The sequence below is a fragment of the Seriola aureovittata genome, chromosome 9 (assembly GCF_021018895.1).
Source record: "Seriola aureovittata isolate HTS-2021-v1 ecotype China chromosome 9, ASM2101889v1, whole genome shotgun sequence".
In the NCBI taxonomy this organism is placed as follows: Eukaryota; Metazoa; Chordata; class Actinopteri; order Carangiformes; family Carangidae; genus Seriola; species Seriola aureovittata.
The window spans coordinates 749,720-770,144 of record NC_079372.1 but is presented as its reverse complement, the minus strand read 5'-3'; the positions used below and the strand labels follow the sequence as shown (position 1 = coordinate 770,144).

Below are 20,425 nucleotides of genomic sequence, written 5' to 3'. Positions count from 1 at the left end.
ATACAATCCATGGTTTTAACAGTCTAGCTTGTTGTAGGCAGGCATGTGTAAATGTAGTGCTAACGCTTTCTTCTGAGCACAGGAAAGATACATCTTTCAGCAACCGAACACACCGGAGGTTACCTGCAGTGTGGATATGTCCGCTCCAGTGGCGGTTGCTGGTCTTATAAGGAGGGGAAGCTCATTTTCGGCCTACATCATAAAATGTGTCTGTTTATTTATATGTAAATTCGCAGAGTGACAGAAGAGAGTCGCCAAACACAACGCTAGTCGTTTTTAACAAAGACAAAGTCGCTGAGGATCAGTAACGTCTCCAGATCAACTCCGAACAACGGAATGAAAAACTTGAAAACTTCTCCGGTGGATGCTTATACTTCAAGATCGCTTATTCGCTCATTTCGCTGTCAATCAAAAAGGGACTCAGCCTCAGACAGATCATCCAATCATCATGCAGAAGCCGAGCGTCCGGGCCAGCCCACTGCCCCATAGACCCCCAGAGACGCTGAGCGTCCGATGGGCGGGACAAAGCCCAGCATTTATCCAATGACCGTCTAGTTTGGCTGCAGTGGAACAACCCACTCTCTGCTTCCCCAGTGACGTCAGGAGACGCTCGGCGTCTACACTGTGTAAAGCTCTGTGACGCTGCGGGGATGAATGAGAAGGAAGTCGTGTCGGTTACCTGTGATAAGGAGCTAATTCTGAACAAAAGATGAACGTGTTCTAGTGCATATTTAGTCAGTGAAATGTTCACACAACAGAACATATTTGACCACTTATTTTGTTGACATTTTAGGGGAAGCTGAGCTTCCCTTGCAGTCTTAGAGCAATCGCCACTGGTCCGCTCATATACAGTCTGTGGTCCCGCTATAAGTTTTGAAAACTTGGTCTGTCCTCCTGGCGAGCGCAGCGCAAGCTACGTTCTGTCTGGAAGCAGCATTTGTCAGACTATGCAGCGGGCCAGAGAGGGGCCCGTAGACCAGCTCTCCAACTTACAAGGTAAGTGGACCACGCTGATGTTAAAAAAAACAAATGCTACATTCAATCTCATCTACTCAAATATCAAGATACACGCGTCTGCTCGACTATGTGGGAATCAAGGAATCAAAGAGGCCTCGCATTCGTGGTGTTGCTAATTACTGCGTGGACACCACAGGTGATGTTTCTTAACGAGTATCCATGTCAGCTGACCCCGTAGGAGTCCCTGTACATACGGAATATATGTAGGGTGGAGAGACAGTCTTGACATGATAGAGAACCCGAAGTTTACCAAAAAAAATGCCAAGCTTTGTAGAAGGAAAATATGTGTAAAATGATCCACAGGATGGATGGTGCAGCCCAGTAACTGGAATAAGTTGCCTTGAAACTATTTAAGGGGGGAACAAAGGGAAAACTAAATATCCAGGAGTAATACATTATTGTAGTACTTACTATCCAGCTGCTTTTTGTTGCATTTGTTTTTTTTATTCATTATGTAGTGTCAGGATTTCTGTGATTGGGAACAGTTCCTATACTGATCAAGATATGTATGAATGACACAGTGGGTTACAATCACTTTTAGATAAATGCAGAATGAAAGAAAATGTGTTCTTATTACAAATATCAGCAGAAGACTCAAAGGAGTGCTAGCAGCAATATTTCTGGACTGTGTGGCAGAAATAGTGAATGAACTACTGTGGTTAAATCCTAATCAAGTGATATGAATGGATGAACAAAGAAGTTAAATTACCTGTGAGGTGACTGTGGAGTGACCTTTGACTCCTGACTGGTTCCAGCATCACCATGATCCTCAGGTTTGATGATGATGTTACAGCCGACTACATTTGTTGAATTAGTCCTGTTCATGCCCAGAATCGGCTTCCTCTTCCCTAAATCCACCGCTCCTGACATGATGCCCTCCCACTGTGGGTGCCGAGGCCCGGGGGTCGATTGTACCACCAGACACTGGCCACCGGGTGATGCTGTCTGAATATTAGTGCTCACCACATCTACATAATGACCTTCACACCAGCTGCTAGAATCTGGCTTTTGGTGGTGAACTCCACCTACATCCTGCATCCTCTCCTGAAGCTGCTGTCTGGCCTCCTGACATCTCAGCCAGGCCACGTTCCAGACTCCCATCCCCCTGGAGCCCCGCAGAGCGCTGGCCTCTGCCTTCACCTCCTGAAATTTCTCTGGGTTAAACTGGAGGAACCTGTCTTGGAAAGTCTGAAGGATGGAGCTGTCACTGCCCGACAGTGAAGCACTGGTGGTGGTTGGACCAGAGCCCTGAGCTGTGGGGGGGTCAGACTGGCAAAGGGAGGGGGTTCTCGGTCCAGAGTCTTGGATTTGCTGTTGTATTGGCTGAATGTTTGATTGACTCTGGTCCAGGTAATCAGTGCATTCACTGGCCAGAGCCACAGCCTGGTGGTAAAAGAGGATTTCTTTTACTATACAAAAAACATTACTTATTTTCTTTGTTTATATAATGCTCCTGTACTCAGTGTAGTGTTGTAACGTGACTCAAATGTTATTCAAGTAACAGTAAGATTTCACCAATGTTTAAAACTAGGTGATAAAGTACAAGTACAAGAGTAGTGATAAAGTACTTTACTCTAAAGTACAAGAGTAAAACAGGTGTCATTGTTTTCCTGTTGATTGTTTGCATGATTAATGTATGCTCTGATGAAGGTTCACATAGAGAAGAATCAGCACATTGTCAGCTCTTTAATGTTGGACTTCATTAATGCTAGAGTATTGCCTTTTTCCCTTAATTCTCTAATATCCTTAAAAAAAACACACATATACACACAGTAGCTCTTTTGAACACGATAGACAGATATCTAAATATATTTGCTTTGAGCAAAAGTGTCAATTTCAGTATTATAAGTGATGATCTGTTAAAATGAGTTTGAGATTGCTATACAAAGGTGCATCCAAAGCAATATTTATTATGACTTTATAAATCTTCTTGACTAGAAATACTTAAAAAACCTGATTCATTTAAAGCAGAATTATTGATTTTAGAATGTACTTCAGTTTAGTTCAAGTGAAAAATACAAGTTACATTTGTTTGTGACTGGTTAATTTGACCCTGTAATATTCTACATTTAAATGTATAGGTGAATATAAACCTATATACACTGTAACTGCATTCCTTCCAAAAAGGGTACTTGCAAGAGTAACAGATAAATTTAACAGAGCAACAATCCTTTCAACAAACCAGTGTCTTTGTGGGTTTCTCCTACAGGGCAAGAGTTGATCTCATGTGCTTGATTTCTAAATACTAATCTTATACAAACCTGCTCACAAAAATCACACACGTTGACCATGATCTGCAGCTCTCTGCCACAGGCCTCTGCCCTGCACAGGAAGTCCTCCAGGCCTGACTTGAAGGTGCAGGCAAGAGTCCAGAATGTGTCTGTCTCTGGATAGGAGAGCCCGCTCCGCTGGAGCTTCTCTGCCTCTGACACGAGTGACAAGGAGTGGTGTCTTCGGTCCTGGGGAAGGAGAGGGGAGAGATTCAGAAAGAGAAACACCAGGAATATAAATACAGAAACAATGGCAGACGCAAGAAAACTTAGACTCACATTAGCTTCAATAAGGAAACCAGTGAAGCTGTTTAGGATCTGCTCCATTCTGTCTCCAGAGTCTTCGACTGATTCTGCCTCCAGCAGGTGGCGCTCTCCTTCTACATTAAACCACTGCTGCATCTGCAGGGACGGAAGATGCAGAACAGTGTTGTGTTTGGTTATTATTATGTGCCTGCAATGCAATAGCATTGAATGCATATATTATTATCCTGCATACTTATTCAAATCTTTATTATTGGTGGGATTGCTGAATGAATACAATGTTCAAATCCTTGAAACTTTCAGCCTCTTTAAACTTCAACTACGTCAGCATACTTTCAGCTACAGACTTCATTCAAACTTTAGAATGTTCACAAGACTTTCAGCTATTAAACTTGTATTCAACTTTTTATATATCTCGAACAGTTTTATCACAGTTTTAGTTACATGCTTTTTCTTGAGTTTATAATGGGTGTGTATTGTATAGAATGTTCAGGGCTAGAGTGGGAGAAGCTGTCAAATTTGTCTGAAAAAAAACTGTAACTCGTCTTTACGGCCACATATATCGATCTTGACATTAGTAGACAAATTTGTCCTGTTTCATATAAAGTGTCTACCTTAGCACAGAGACACAGAGAATTTAAACTGTCAGCCTCAAACTGATGGACGTACCCTCCAACTGTCCCATAGACTGCAATACATATTCAGGAGCTGATTTCAGGACAAAACCAGAACAGACCCTTTTTTGTAACTCGCTCCTATTTCCACATTTTTGGCTCAAAAACACATAGAGGTGTTCAGGAGAATCTTGTGGCACTGAACATGTGATAATTTTGCTGATATTATGTACTGATTTGTATTAAATGGCAGGAGTTTGAGAGGTTTGCTGACCCCTTTCTCTCATAGATTTGCATGAGTTCTGTGTCTTTGACAGCCAGACTCTCTCTCTTACACACACACACACACACACACACACATATATATATATATATATATATATATTGACAGAAACACACAAGCACCATCTCCATGAATTGGATTAACCTTCAAAATAAAAATCTAAACATGGTAATAAGCAATTATTGGCTCTGTTGTATAAAACCTTAAGCAATATATACTGCCAAACACAGAGGCACAGACACTTTCAAAATAAGAGTCTCAAAAAGGTTAGAGGTAAGGTAGGTCATAAAAGGTCGATCTTGGAAGATACGGTCTATATGGGGACATAGTGGTATAACTTTATTGTAGACCAACTTCTGTTAGGGCATGTACGTGTGTCAGGATAAGTCTCTACGACATGAATGAAACTGACAGTAACGTCCTTTGTACAGATTGAAACGAGAGGAGTAAAGTACATGCACCAAGTAGCAGGCACATTAAAAATTCTACATTTCTCCAGGAATATTCTAGTTCTTTATACAATCTCACACTGTATAAAATCCTTGATCATTTGTAAAGGGGAATGCACAACTGCACATGTTTTCACTCTTGGTTATAATGTTCACTTCAAAACAAAGAGGCAGTGGCCAACTCACATTATCACATTATCATTTCTTAGGTCAATAACTGAACTGTTGAGACTTCATTTTATTTGAAAGTAAATTGCCTTCATCTAAAGGCACATTTATGGTGAGTTAAGACAGGGTACAGTACCTGGGTGAAGTATCCTTCCATCTCTCTGAGCTGCAGCAGGTACTCCAGGTGTTCCAGCGACTGGTTGGACCTCTGTACGAGGACGTGAGCCTGCTCCTCCACCAGGTTGTACAGGCGGGTCACTGAGTCCACTGCATCACTGCGTTTAGGAAAAAGGCAGATCACAGCCTTGAGTAAATACATATCAGAAAAAAACAAAAACTGATGATCTCCCTCGAAAAAAAGTCTTACTTGCATATAAAGAAACGTACTCATTCATATCTTTATTACGGACACATGTCATGGGGTCCATATGCAGAAAACAACAGCAAATAAAAAGAAATCCACATAAAATCCAATCAAAACAAAAAAATCTTATCAGTCATTGAACACACTAAATTTATGAGCCAACATATTTGCTTGTGTGTATAGGTTTTGACACTTCCTGTAGATGTCCTTGTCATCTGATAGGTCATTGGTTATGTAATGTCCTGAATATTCAACACCTGACAGGAAGAAGTGAGCAAATTACAATTTTCTGTCTTCCCAATTTCTGACAATCATAATATTACTCTTGTTTGCATTATATAGCTGTTTCAAAACCAGCACTACATGGACAGAAAATCACCAAATCATCTGCATACATAAAGTGGTTAATGAGAGAATTACCAAACACGCACCCTGTTCCACATCCATTTAACTGCAGTGACATATCATCCATATAAATATTAAAAAGAAAAGCAGATAAAATCCCGCCTTGACGAACTCCATTATTCACATTGAACGGATCAGATATAAAATTTCCCCGTCTAACCTGCATTGTCTGATGTGCAGACAAGAAAACGTTTCTCACAAGAAATCTAGGAACCCCTCTTTGGTATAATTTCATTTTAATTTAATTTCACACTTTAGAAGCATCAATAAAACACATAGAAATTGTGGAAATTTGCCTTTTACATTTATCTAAAATCTCCTTAAAAGCAAATACACACATGTTCCAGTTCCAGTCCATGTCAATTCCATTTAAACCCAAACTGTTCCAGCCTATTTAGTGGGATTCTCTCCAGCACTTTAGATAGGATGCTGGCTAAGGCTACAGGCCTGTAGTTCTCCGAACTGTTTTATTTCCCAGCTTTATCTTTAACCACAGAAACAAGTATAATAGATGGAATGGAGTCAGGTAGAATACCATGGATTAATAACCCAGAAAAACAAACAGCAACTGAGGGATAAAGCCTATTATTTGCGAGTTTTAGGTGTTCAGCAGTTACATATCCATACCTGTGTCGTTAAAACATCTTATTCCTTTTACTTTTGCTTTTGACTTTTGTACCAAGTCAGATGTGATATTGTGCTTGTATTTGAATTTAAGAAATGGCAATATGCTCTACTAACTTGTACTATAGTGATCTTTATCTATGTAACAAAGTCAGTGGACAGTGTCCATCAATCCAAATCTGTCTGCAGGCCAACCCTTGGGTTTTTCTGCACATGTAAATATAGCAGGTAAGAGCAGGAGTTTTTCCTCAGTGCTTACCTGAGGTCCTCACAGTGGGGATACTTGAGGTCATTCTCCTTCCTCAGCCTCGCCAGGACAGCTCCACCCTCTCTCTGCAGGCTGACCAATCTGCTGTCCTCCAGTACATCCCTCATCAGAGTCCTCTGGTTCATCATGCACTGCTGCACAGTCTGTTGGACAAAACATTAACAAAACATTTAACATCAGCAAACAATGTGACTCGTTCATATCAAGAACTTTGAAGAACTTCCTGTGCTGCTACAGTATATTGTGAAATGATCTTGAAAACTTTTCTATGTACTTTCCCCAATATATTATTCCCATAAAACTATACTGCTCATACTATATTATCCATGAAGGCAGTTGCATAACACAGGGTAAACTCAGCAGTCAAAGAACAGCATTACAGTACCTGCACAGTGTCAGTCCTCTGGGGCTCCTCTAACCTACTGATGGCTCTCAGTAGCAGGCTGGACGCCTCATGAAGATCACATACAAATGGGAAGAGTTTCTAGAAGATGTGCACACAAATGAACTGTGAGCACAGAAGAGAAAAAACTAGTGCACCGCCTAATGAGAGAGGCAGAGTCTCACCTGGTGCAGCTCCATCCAGTCACAGTGGCTGTGAGACAGTGTGCCATCCAGGCGGGAGCTCAGCTGACTCCCCTCCACCAGCTTCAGCAAGGCTTTCATCGTGGTCACCAAGTCAGTCTGCTCCAGGTAACAGAGTAACACCAACATGTTTTCACAGCTTCAGTGCTAATCAACAAAATAACTCTATTTAGCTGCTTTTCCAATCTTTATAACTGAAACAAAACTTCCCACTTCATCATCTGTTTATGAACCAAGCTGATATTTTGGAATCAAGGATAGAGGGCCAGCAATGTTTTAGGTGACTGGGCCATAATGGTCATCTGTAGCCTTTTTTGTTTTGCTCATATTTTTTCTTTCCTCTTACCAAATCTGTCTCACCGAGAACAATGACTACTGTTCATTCAGTATGGTTTTAGCTTAAATGCAAAGACGTCTCATGGTGAAGGCAACTCGAAACATTTTCTTCAATCTTTGAAGATCAGGGGCAGGTTGAAACAGCTGCAGCTGGAGATCAAGACAAAAACACCTGATAGTGTCACCGACAGGTGACAGTAAAAAGTGTGGCCTGCTGGTGGCACTAGAGGAAAGGTTTTGTGGTGTAATTTCATAGCAGTCCACCCAATATTTGTCATGATATGAAGAGTCATTAGCATTCATCCTCTGGAGAGTAAATGTCTGTAGCCATACTGTTTCTTTCTTTTAGTCTGGATCAAAGTGATGTGCAGACAAACCAACTGACATTGGGACACTGCTGTCCCAAGCACGGCTAGAAATACACTTTGATCAAAAAGTATTTATAGAAACTTATTCAGATTATAACACTTTGTAAGAAACCAAACAGAAGTCTTTCTCCATATGCAGTGTTCTATAATAAAGCTTGTGAAGGGTGAAACCTGACCTGGACCCCAGGACATCTCTCAGGCCGGGGGCTGCAGTCCTTGTCCACCAGCAGCACCAAAGTGTTCACCGCCTGGGGACTCTGCTCCTGCAACAGTTACACATGTAATTACTGCCATTTAACTACAATAATCCATGTTTCATTTTAAGCGAGAAAGTAAATGGAACTGATATTAACACTAGAAAATTATATCACACTTCCCAGTATGAACTGTACTATACAGTCATTCAATTAAAGGCCAAGTTGTATATCATTATAATATAGGATGCATGTTTGCTTACAGATAAGTGAAGGAAAAACATCTTGTCACATGCTGTTTATGCTCAGGAGACCTCCAGTGTGAGAGCTCTGATCTGCTGTGATGCAGACATTTGTGTGTTTCTTACCTGAAGTGTCATCAAGGCCTTGTAGAGCTGTGGTTGAGGATGTGACTTCCTTGCATCAAAAATGAGTGTCATCCCAGCTTCTCTGATTTCTCTCCTACACACAGAGATAAAAGACAAATTAGTACAAAACAGTGACCACAGAGATGCCAGAATGTCCTATATAAATATACAGTGGGTTTGTTTGAATCTTTTGGTGGATCATTTGGTTAATTCATTTATTTCTTGATTCGTTCATTGATTCCCAGGGATATGGATGTTAACACCTTACCTGGTGATTGAGTGGAAGTAGAGCAGCATCTGAAAGAGCTCCTGGCTTGTTACAGCTGATCTCCATCCTTCGTGGTCTCCATAGAGCTCAACTATTGCCCTGCTTGTCCTGTCTCTGCCGCCTGGTGGGGTTAGAGAGGGAAAAGATCAGGGAACATCTAAAAAGCTGTTCTCTGTTTAAGAGGATTTTTCTCCTGTAGCCATACCAATATTTGGTGAAGAGAGACATTCAGAGAGACAGGTCATTTTGTACTTTGGCACCTCCAGTCTCACATGGAAGTACAGAAAGGGTTCAGTCAAACTATAACAAAGTACAGTTTTCATTAAAGTAGCTATTCTGCATGTTGTCCCAGACATACAAAATAATTCGTTTTCATGGTACTGTGATGTTTTTTTCAAGAAGACACTTAAAACTAAATTCAAGTGCAAAAACAATGGTGGCTTGACAGACAACAGTGCAAGTATGCTACCTGATACTAGCATAAGAAAGGAAATAATAAAGGACCAAAAAGCTAAAGGAAAATATGAGAAGACAGCTAAAGTAAAGAGTAAGAACTACTGTAGCTAGGTAGATTAGTTCGACTGCATTTTGAAAAGAGAAAAGAGAAAAAGCATTGAAAGAAAAGCATTGATAACATGACAAAAGACAATTAGATACACGCAATTCACCTTTAAATTAAAACAAGTTATTACTTTTTTTTCTGTGTTGTCATTTTAAACACTTTGACAAACTATGTAGCTCTTGAAGCTGACAAACCATGTATGTGGGTTATAATGAGTATCGTGGCTGTTGATGTAATTTACTGCATCTCAAATGAACTTACCTGTGAGAGATGCTACTCCCAGATAGAGGGGGTGAGATCTGGGGTCTGGAGATCCTAGGGGGAGATGGTCTGGTCTGGGATGAGCAGAGGCAGACTGGGACATCCTCTGTGTGTCTGCTGCTGGAGGTGGATCTGTCTGTGACAGGTTCTCTGTCTGACGGCTATGTCTATCTGGAATGACCATTTTCCTCCTGTTGATCTTGGGTGAAACCAGTCCAAAGGCTGTGCTGTTTTTACATTTGACCACATGAAGCTGGGGAATCTCTGCTAAGGAGTCAGTATTTTCTCTTCTCCTGACATTTTGACCTTCAACAATGACCAGTGCACACTTCTCGGAGGTGTCCACCACTGCTGTGGAGAGGGAAGAGCATCTTCCATCTGACATACATTCTTGTCTGTTTTGTGGCACTGTAAGAGACTTTGGAATCATCCCTGTGGTTCTGTTTCGAAGTCTTTCACGAGGCTTGAGGGTCATGCTCATCCCTGAAATCTCATTTGAACTAAACAGTAATCCATGGTGTTTGGCAGAGATCACATCTGACTGTTTAGGATCATTTGAGCTTGAGGAATCTCTATCAGTGTTTATCCACGTTCCTGCTGCTGAAGTTTTTCTGTTCACACTGTGTAAATAGCTAGAAGGTTTGGCAGCGTGTGCATCCCCTGGTTCCCTGAATGGCACAGTGGTTTTTTCAGGTGCCTGCTCTGGTAGCCCACCATATTTTAAATGATTTGTGGCCCTGTACTCCAGACAGTGGGCAGTGATTGAATCTCCTGGTTTCCAATATGGAACAGTGTTTGCTTCTCCTGATTCCTTACAGATGGTTCCACTAACAGGGACAGGAGACTGGTTTTGGATCCCATGATCATGTGTCATTGCTTGAACATTACACCATGGATCCCCTGCTTCAGTCTCTGGTGGCTTCTGTCTGTCATCACACACAGAGAAATCACAATCCTCCTCCAGCACAGCTAACATATTCCCCCTCTTCTCCTGGCCAAAGGTAACAGGGTTTTGTATAGCAGCCTGGTAGGAGTCCCTGTATCGACATCTCAGCTCCTGAGCTCTGGAAACCTTCCCGCCCTGTCTCCTTGTCATGCAGGGGGTACAGGGTTTCTCAGAGAAGCGGACAGTGCGGACACACTGAGAGGGTTCAAGGGAGTTGTGGTGAGTGTGGTGTGACTGGGAATGGTGAAGAGCAAATGGAGGTCCTGCTTCTGTGGAAATGTTGGGCGTTAATGATACAAGAGCCTCTGATCTTGAAGGACTGTGTGTTTGTGATTGTGCCTGAGCTGATGTCTGTGTGTTTGGGTGCCTTTGTGTTTGCCTGTATGACTCTATTTGTGCATGTGGTTGCATTTGTGCTTGTTTCTGTGGATATTTTTGGATTTGTGCTTGGGTTTTTGTGTGTGGCTGCCTTTGCACTTCTAATTTCTGTTGTTCTTCTGTTACTGACTGAGCTTTAACAAAAAGCATAGTTGCCTGCAGTATATCGATATATTCTCCTTCTGCAGAAGCTTGGCCTGCTGACCCGCTGCAGCCTGAGTCTTGCAGGTTTGTGACTTTATGTTTATCTTGCCCTTTAGTTTCAGAAACAATCTGAATCTTATCTGCACCTCTGCACGTATTCGTACTTGCAGGAGTGCATGTACCTGAAACTGTGCTTGTTTTTGTAGCTGTGTTTGGATCTGTCCCTGTAAAACGGCTGTCCCATGTATTTGGGGAGACCCAGCCTATAGGCTTAGGCTCCGTGTTAGTTTCTTTCTCTTTGACCAGCCTAGCTGAAGAAGCAGCACTAGTATCCACCAGGCAGAGTGACACAGCAATGCCGTGCTTGGCTGGACATATTCTGGTCTCCACAGAGAAGGCAGAGGGGTGTGAATTTGTTAAAACTGAATTTTGAATGGTTATATTACACTGTGCAGATTCCTTTGCTGGAGACGGAGGAAATGAACGATTTGATGAAGAATTCTCAGAAAAATGAGGAAGAGGTGGAGGAAGTGGAAACGGAGGTGGTAGAGGAGGATATGAAGGAGGAACAGAGGCCATACTAATCCCAGCACACTCTGGCACGCCCACAAAATCAGGCAGAGCCACCCGTTCCCATGGTAACCTCACCACGCCCTGCTCGGTGGCAAGTAGGCACTGGCCGAGAGGTGTTCCATGGCGGCCCTGGTTGATCTCCTTTAACCAATCACAGCTGAATATACAAGGATAGGAAGTTTCAGGGATTGGGGTCTCCTCCACTACCTCTGTTCTAAGCCCCTCCTCTTCCAGGAGGCTGGAGACCACAATGCGAGCTGACTGGTCACAAAATGGTGTCACCTGGAGGTAAAAGTCACCCGGCTGAAGAAGCAGGGGGTTGAGGGGAGCGAGGTGGATGACAACTTGGTCATGCAAACACAGAGGCCAGCCCTCACAGAGGAAGAGTACATCAGAGTACTGATCCTAAAAGAGAGAAAGACAAATATATCAAGATTTTTATTATGATATTAAGTCCAGCAGGAGGATCTCAGTGCAGCTTTGTATGTTTTACTTTTTGTATGTATGTCTCTTGACCTACACATGCAGCCTGCTGCACAATGTTCAAGATGTGCTCGGCCGGGACCAGGAACTCCAGCAGGCACCGCAGGGCGTCTCCCTGATAACGACCATCAATGATTTGGAAGAGCTGGCTGAGAAGAGTGGGGGCGGTGGCCTCGAAGGGCGGGTACAGCACCGAGAGCAAGTTCTGGATCGAGCCTTCCAGAGAATCAAGGTTCTGAAGAGACACAGGAGAGAAAGCAGAGGCTTAGGAAAATCATTGTTTATCAGTTTCAAGGTCAAAAAGCCATATTCTGTGAGTGACAGTGTACGAACATGCACCACTTGGATGAAAACTTAGTTCAAATGGAAATAGTCACTAACTTCTCAAACTTAAACCTTGCAATGTGATGTAATTTCACATACCACCCACATATTCACATGTTCAGCTGCTCAGCCAAGGAAGACAATAACATAAACGAGTCACTGCAAACTGCGAAATACTATGCTATACTATATTACTTTGCCTTTAGCATGAAATGTTTATGCCTTTTGAATGAAATCTTTATGTTCAATCGCTGGTACTCTGGAACTAATGATTATGTTTGTTTTTCTGATTCATTTATTAGTATAAAAAATGTCAGAAAATTTTGAAAACTGTGCATCACAGTTTCATAAATGTTAAGTTTCACAATTATATAAAACAGCAGCAGAAAAGCAGTAAATTCTCACATCCGAGAAGCCAGAACCAACAAATATTTTAAATATGTTTGCTTTACAAATGATGATAAATCAAATTCTTGAAACTGACTCAATTTATCATGTTGCCTCCTCTTCCTCTTGCCACCCGCCTCTAGGGGTCTCTCAAAACAAAAAAAAAGGCGACATTGGGTGACGTCATGAAATAGTGTGGGATCATGGGAGTTGTTGTCTTCATCACCATCACCATTAGCTCCTCCCGGTTTGGATTCCTTCAGTGTCAGTGGTTCAGGAAATCAAACAGACCCGGTGATTAGAACCATTAAAAACACTGAATAAAGCAGTTTGACATTTAAAGTCAGTGTTTGAGCGACACTAACATTTGTTCTGATTGTTTCTCTGATAACTTATGAACCAGATGTTCAGGAGGTTTTTACCAGCAGCTGAATTATCCACAGAGGTGTCCTCCTCTCCATAACAAACACACCAGGAGATTAAAACCAGTAGAAACACCCAGAAAGCAGTTTGACTTTAAACTTCAGAGATTCACTGATGCTCTTCAGTGACACAGGACAAGACGTCTCCAGCAGCTGGGAGCTGAGCTTCAGATCCAGACTTCCGATGACTAAAATCCTTCATCTGGTTCAAATATAGAGCTGAAAACCACCAAGTGTATGTAAAAAATGTATTTAAGTAAATGCTGAGCTTCTGGCAGGAAACAAAACCACTGTCACATGATCATATAGGATATGATGTCATTGACAGGAGACCACATGCATTACCATATTAGAATTACGTTTTTCTCTAGGTTTGAGAATTGATAGAAATATATGAACACAACTCAAAAAAATATATAACATAGGTCTAGTCATTATTAGACATTTTAATGTAGAAAAGTTACAGATTATATAAATCCTCTGTGATGTGCAGCAATGCTACACAACAGGAAACCTGGAGTCAGTCACTTTCATCTGACTGAGGTCTTACAGTAAATTACAGAGGCCTTGTCCTCAACCTCCTGACCTGCTGAGAGAATAGCTACACAAACTCATCATTAAACATATATTCAGCCAGCCTGTCAGCAAACAACCAAGTAAACACAGTCGTGTGATGGCTGGTCTCAAGGCTAGCTAGCCTCCTGGTTTATGGTTTCACATTCCCTTTGACCTGAACTCATGGCCCGCTACCCACTTTTAGGCCCTGCTTTATTTAGCTTGGCAAAGGCCACGGCAGCAGACCTCAGGGGTTAATGTATATATACATACATGGAGTCTCTGTGGGGAGATATATGGTATCAGGAAGGGTGATGTGTGAATGTTGACGCATAGCATGAATGCTGCTGCCCTTTTTTCCCAGGTATGTGTTCAGTGATTTCACTGTATGTGATAACACCAATGTCAGTGTAGGGAAAGAAGCAGAGGAAATGCTTCATGGTTCAACATTTAGGTTTATTCACTTTCTGTCACAGCATGATATGTAATGGAGAGATATGTCATTGGTATCAATCTTTTCCTCTAATTCTCAGTCAGAAAGGAAGTATTTCCTAAAGTGTCCAACTGTTCCTTTATTTGACATAAAAACAAGAACCAGGAGAACAAGACAAAACTGTCATCACAACAAAAAACCCACCAATCACACATTTAAAACTGGGTTCATATCAAAAGATGTTCGAGTCATATTTTGATTTTCTCGTTGTGATTTTGTTAAATCCTTCCACACACCTCAATGGTTCCCAGCAGCAGTGACAGACTGACATGCAGATAGAAACAGAGAGGGGTGTGTCAGGGCTTGATGAATTATGTCCCCTCACACCAACACTGGCTCACTGCCTCTTATCTGTTGTGCATCTCCTACTCTGCACCTTTGAAAGGGCAAATCTTTGAAAAGGCCTTAAGACTTGCACTCTATACTAAATGGACTTTCTAACTGAGTTCTTTTCCTTATTCTGTGTCTGGATGTTTGTTGTTTCTAATGTATCTCCCACTGCCTGTCCCCTTTTTTTTTTTGTCGAGCAACAATGCTCATCACCACCCCCTCTATCTCATCCTGCGACATTATCATCTGAAACTGAAGTCTGAAGCTGGACTCTCAGCCTGTCTGCAGCTCTGACAGCTCCACAAACAACACAGTGACTCAGAGCTTTCTGGTCAGTCCTGCCACACCCTGCTGGGACAAAACACAGCAATGGTCATCATGATAACACGAAGGAGGAGGAGGACAGTAATGGAAGCAGTGGGTATGGCTGTCAAATAAGTGGGGGGTGAGGATGGTTGGAGGCTCAGAAGCACATTATGTACTGTGAGCAATTTTAGCTCAAAGCTCATGAATTTTAAATTCATTGTTTTCCCATCCTGAAGACAACAAGCACCTGTTTCATCATCAAATAATGTCAGTGACTTCCACTGTTTTTCTCACTTGGGGACTCTATATTTGGGCTGATGATATTTGAAAAGGTCAGCTTGAAAATAGCTGAAATGTAAATGAATGTGATCTTAAGAAGGAAACTGATGCTGTGTGCTCTCTACTGGATGAATAAACATGCCAAGGCTAAAAAGCCTTTGTAGAGCTTACAAGAGTGAAATTTAAATTTAATGAACTCTGCTGGTAATATGAGTCAGCTGGTTACAGGTTTCTCTATGTCAGTTATTTAAATACTGACTTGAAAACTTAATGCTGTAAAACCATGAATGCATTGTTGAGTGTGTGTGTATATTTGAGAGTCTGTTTCCAGTATGTGGTGTATGAGCTGTAAGGACCTGTCTCTCTGCCCGGGCCAGCATACTGTTGCTGCAGATTCACACGGCTCTATATAAACGCCCAGACCTCTCTCACTCAGCCACTGAAATAAATGACGATGCTCACATTACTCTGGATAAGATGTCCCAGTGCGCGAGCTGAAGACAGTTTGACAATCTCTGCCCAGTATCATTATGAAACAGAAATAGTCTTTGAACATTCCTGATGTCAGGCAGCTTCCTGCCTGGACAAGAACAAAATATTTTACAATGAAAAAAATAAAAGCATTCATGATGACTTCATACATTCCTGTGGGACTTTTATCCCCTTCTGCAGTGTGTCTTGAACTGTGACATTACTGTTTTTAGATGACATGCAGCAAAAGTCCCCGGCCTGGTTTCAAACAAGGATGTTGAGACTACATGATACACATCCACTAAAGTAGGCCACCAGGTGACTCCATTGTCCCTTTATAATATATCACATTCTATATAATAGTTATCAACAGTTGTTACCCCCCCCCCCCCCACACTGGGTCAGGTGAGCCAACATATTGGACATGAACAAAACTTCACTGGGTTACTGGTGCAAGGCTTTTTTGCACATAACCTGAACTGAACAATACACACATGCCCCGAACCGAGACAAGCAAACCGAATGGGATGGATTTTTTTCATGAACTGTTCCATCCCTAATTTCAACCGTGGTAATAGATGAGGACACACTACATTTTGGAAAGACTGAAAACAACAATACTGTCATTAAAAGCGTTTGATTCCAGAAATGACAATTTTCATGACACTAACTTCAACTTCATTATTTATATAATTACTGTACATCCCATCAGTTTATGAAGTATCCTCACAAGTAACATTCTTGAGAAATATGTAAAGGACAATAAGCACAACTGATGTGATTTGGCCAAACTTCAAAGCATTTCAGACGCTGATAGAGCTTCTAAATAAGAATGAAAAGAGTCGGTTTCCTGTGTTTACATCTGTGGTTTACCATCTGAGCTGATATACACAAATGCTGCTGTCTGCTGCCCACACAGAGAAAAGCTGAAGGGCAGAAATGAAGGGAGGAGTTTTTTATCTTCTGAGTGTTATAGAATGATCTCCATCAGTCTGGACTTTTCAGGAACTTTGATCAAGATTTGTCTTTTCAGTCATACTGTGATCACTTCTGTCCACTCAGCTTGACATTTTTGGACTGAAGTCGAACATGAGCTTCAAGTGTTGTAATTCCACCCACAGTAAAAAAAAAAAAAAAAAACAGGAACTGGGAGGTGCTGTGAAATAAACAAGATTACAATGCACAACCTCAAAAACAAACTAAAACAGCAGACGTTTTGCCTCTGCTCAGTTCTTTTCAGCGGGAAGGACTCCGTCACTAACATGTGCATCACAATAGTCTGATGACCTGGGTGTGTGTTCAGCCTGCTGCTCTGCTGAGCCATTCACTAAAATAGATAACTTTCTGACAGACAACAGCTCTCTGCAAACATGTGACCTGACCAAGAAATACTGACAGTGACAAACAATCTGAACTATTTTGTCATTTGGACAAAAATTCAATTGTGCAATAAACAGATTAGCTCTGACGCAAAAGCTGCAGGAGTGACAAACCACAGAACAATCAATAAAGAACAGCAGAGTGTCGCAGCAGGAACGTTCCACAATGCGTGAACTGATGACGAGCTAAAACAGATTGAGATTCTTTCATGGTGAAGAAGCAACATGTCAAAACTATTCAAGAACTTCTTTCAGCTTTGAACTAATATCCAACCCTCAACCCTCAACTACAATTAAATGACTAATTAGCATAATTAAGGGCCCCTCTTTACTATGTTTTATTCCTGTTTGTCTTCTGTGTTGAAGGACCCATATTTAAATTTCATTGAAATTTTATCCCCAAATTACGTTTAATTATTAGGATTTATCTTTTTCCTTCATTGTCACTATAGAAATAGAGATGTGAGATGACAACACACACTGTATCAGATCTTTTCTCTTTTTAACCTCTGCCAAGGAGATTATGTTTTCATCCGTGTCTGTTTATTTTATATTCTATCTATTGTCAGCAGGATTACGCAGAAAGTACTGAACCGGTTTGAACTGAACTTTGTGGAGGGCCGGGGCCGGGGCCGGGGCCGGGGCCGGGGCCAGGGAGGAACCACTTATTCTGGGACAGATGCAGCTCATTTATTGTGAATTTTATTTTGTTTCAATGAAGTCTGGTGTATGTTGTTTGACATTAGCCTTGGTGGAGGTCTGCGCTCTCTGAGTGTCCTTCTAGTTGTGTAAATATTTAATATCCTGTGCTATTTACAACTTCTATAAATCTGCAACATGAAAAGATATATATATAAAAAAGGTCCCAAATTCCATCTTGTGTCAGGGGGGCTTCACTTTTCTGGAGTAAATGGATGTACCTAATAGGTGTTGTACCTTTTAGCCTAAAAGCTGCACCTTTAGACTAAAAGGTACAAAGTTAAAAAGTTTTTTTTTCTTTTTAAATCTTGTTCTTTTTCTGAATGCAGCATTTTGTGGGTCTCTACCTCAACACACCTGATGACACCTGAGCACAGGCACAAACCATATAACCCTGGAGCTGGACATAAACACTGAGCAGAGCTGCTGTACATGACCACTGAGACACTGCAAGGGCCAGACAGTATATTTAGTAGCTTCACGGGGATCTGCAAATTGGAGCTTGCGGAAGGAAAACACTAATCATGTTGACCTCGATCAGCAGGACGGTTTGAGGGTGGCAGTAAAGCAGCAGTCAGGACGCAGTGAGGCCTGTGTTTAAGTCATTAAAAACACGTCAGGGAATCATGAATGAGCTGAGGCTTTAAGCACATCTTTAAACTAATCATGAGTGAGCTGACGTGTCTCCGCTCTCTCTCTCTTTCTGTGTGTGTGTGTGTGTGTGTGTGTGTGGCGTGTTATTACAGCAAAGTGAGACTTAGCTTTCACTGACACACAAGTCTCATCTGTAATTAGCCCACAGCTGTGCTTAATGTACCTCACACCAGCAGATTTCATAATTAACAAGCAGAAATGATTACATAGATACATAAAAAACACAGATTAACAATGCTCTGTCACACTCATCACACCTCACACTGAAATACATGACGTTCAATCTTTTTAATTCTTAAAGGTGTACTGGCACCTAAAGAGCACATAACTATCCTATCACATGATGTAGGAGTCATAATAACAAAAAAAATTTGAATGTGCCGGCTGCTTGGTGCGTGTACTTCACATTTCAATCCGTACAAAGGGCGTTACTGTCAGTTTCATTCATGTCGTAGAGACTTATCCTGACACTGACCTCAGTCACTGCAGGTGTCACTCAAAAAGCCTTTTGAAGCTGTCACAACTGGCAAAAATAACCTCACACTGATGGTTTCAAACCCAAATTTGCCCCCACAAGCATAGCAAGACATGTATACACATGTACATGCCCTAACAGAAGTTGATCTGCAATAAAGCTATACCACTATAACCCCATATAGACGATAGCTTCTAAGATCAAACTTTTATGACCTACCTTACCTCTAATCTTTTTTAGACTCTTATTTTGAAAGTGTCTGTGCTTCTGTGTTTGGGAGTATAAATTGCATAAGCTTTTGTACAACAGAGTGAATAATTCCCTCTTACCATATTATGACTTTTATTTTGAAGGTTAATCCATTGGAGATGGTGTTTGTGTGTTTCTGTCAATATATGTGTGTGTGTATGTATGTGTGTGTGTGTGTTTGTTTGTGTGTGTTTGTGTGCAGTGGTAGAGCTGCCCAACAGAACCTCCAGTAAGTTCTTTTTACCTGGTTGAGACTCTTATTTTGAAGGTGAATATCAATAAAGTAAGATGGTGTTTGTGTGTGTCTATCAATATGCTGGTGTGTATTGTTGTGTGTGGCAGTAGAGCTGTCTACCATAGAGCCTCCAAAAAGCTTCTGTTGCCAGGTTGAGACACTTATACAGTTAATATCCACATGGTGGTGATGGAGTTTGTGTGTCTTTTAAACTAAACTAGGAGGCTCCAGGTAAAGATGATTTGCAGTTTTGCAAACAGGGCTGTTGAGCTGACTGTTGTGTATTTTTCATTGAATCACTAGCAGGGGACAAGAAGTCTTTCTGCTGAGAGAAAAGATACTCCTGGTCAACACAGGAACAAATACCCAAACACTGAGGTCACTCCCAGAGCAGGAATAGTCGGGTTAATGGACTCTGGTTCCAACAACATAGAGCATTTGCAGGAAAGAGGTTGGGAAAAACACACACACACACACACACACACACACACACACACACACACAGAGAGAGAGCCCTGCCAAATCAAACCTATTTTTATTTTAAATTTCTAAATAAAAAAATAAATAAATTTAAAAAATTAAATTTAAAAATTCCGCTCCCTACTGAACATCATCCTCCCAGTTGGTGAGTGCCAAACAAAATCAACTTTATGTATAAGCAGGTCACACCGTCTCTGCAGCCAAGGAAGGTGTAACAACACATAGAAAATACATTCATTTAGGAATTTCCTCATTAGGATCTGCAGGCTGAGATTCTCAACAGTAAACACAGACCTTCTCAGATCAAATCTCTACATCAGATGGCGCTGATCTCCAACGTTACCTCCCTGACGCTGTAGGATGGTTTCTTCATACCAGATCCGTTCTAGCTCTTGAATGACTTGCATTCCAGTAAGTGGGAATCCAGGAAAGAGGCAGATACAGTGGCTGGTTTGTGGAATCTGTCCCTATGCTTGGTAACCTGAGACCTTCACC

The 20,425-nt window shown here is 41.5% G+C and overlaps 1 protein-coding gene across 4 annotated transcripts in view; it reads right to left on the bottom strand.

Moving 5' to 3' along the window:
• Positions 1–20,425, bottom strand: part of LOC130175196 (uncharacterized) — a 32,963-nt gene that overhangs the window by 11,399 nt on the left and 1,139 nt on the right. For 3 of the 4 annotated variants that reach the window (XM_056385540.1, XM_056385541.1, XM_056385543.1), the window contains exons 2-13: positions 12,230–12,427; positions 9,669–12,114; positions 8,846–8,966; positions 8,578–8,671; positions 8,192–8,278; positions 7,294–7,410; positions 7,112–7,210; positions 6,718–6,869; positions 5,202–5,340; positions 3,567–3,689; positions 3,279–3,476; positions 1,727–2,400 (exon numbers count right to left, since the gene is read on the bottom strand). In XM_056385540.1, the coding sequence (XP_056241515.1) occupies positions 1,727–2,400; positions 3,279–3,476; positions 3,567–3,689; positions 5,202–5,340; positions 6,718–6,869; positions 7,112–7,210; positions 7,294–7,410; positions 8,192–8,278; positions 8,578–8,671; positions 8,846–8,966; positions 9,669–12,114; positions 12,230–12,427 (4,448 nt within the window). The remainder of the gene's footprint in view (positions 1–1,726; positions 2,401–3,278; positions 3,477–3,566; positions 3,690–5,201; positions 5,341–6,717; positions 6,870–7,111; positions 7,211–7,293; positions 7,411–8,191; positions 8,279–8,577; positions 8,672–8,845; positions 8,967–9,668; positions 12,115–12,229; positions 12,428–20,425) is intronic. The other variant, XM_056385542.1, reaches the window with a different exon arrangement.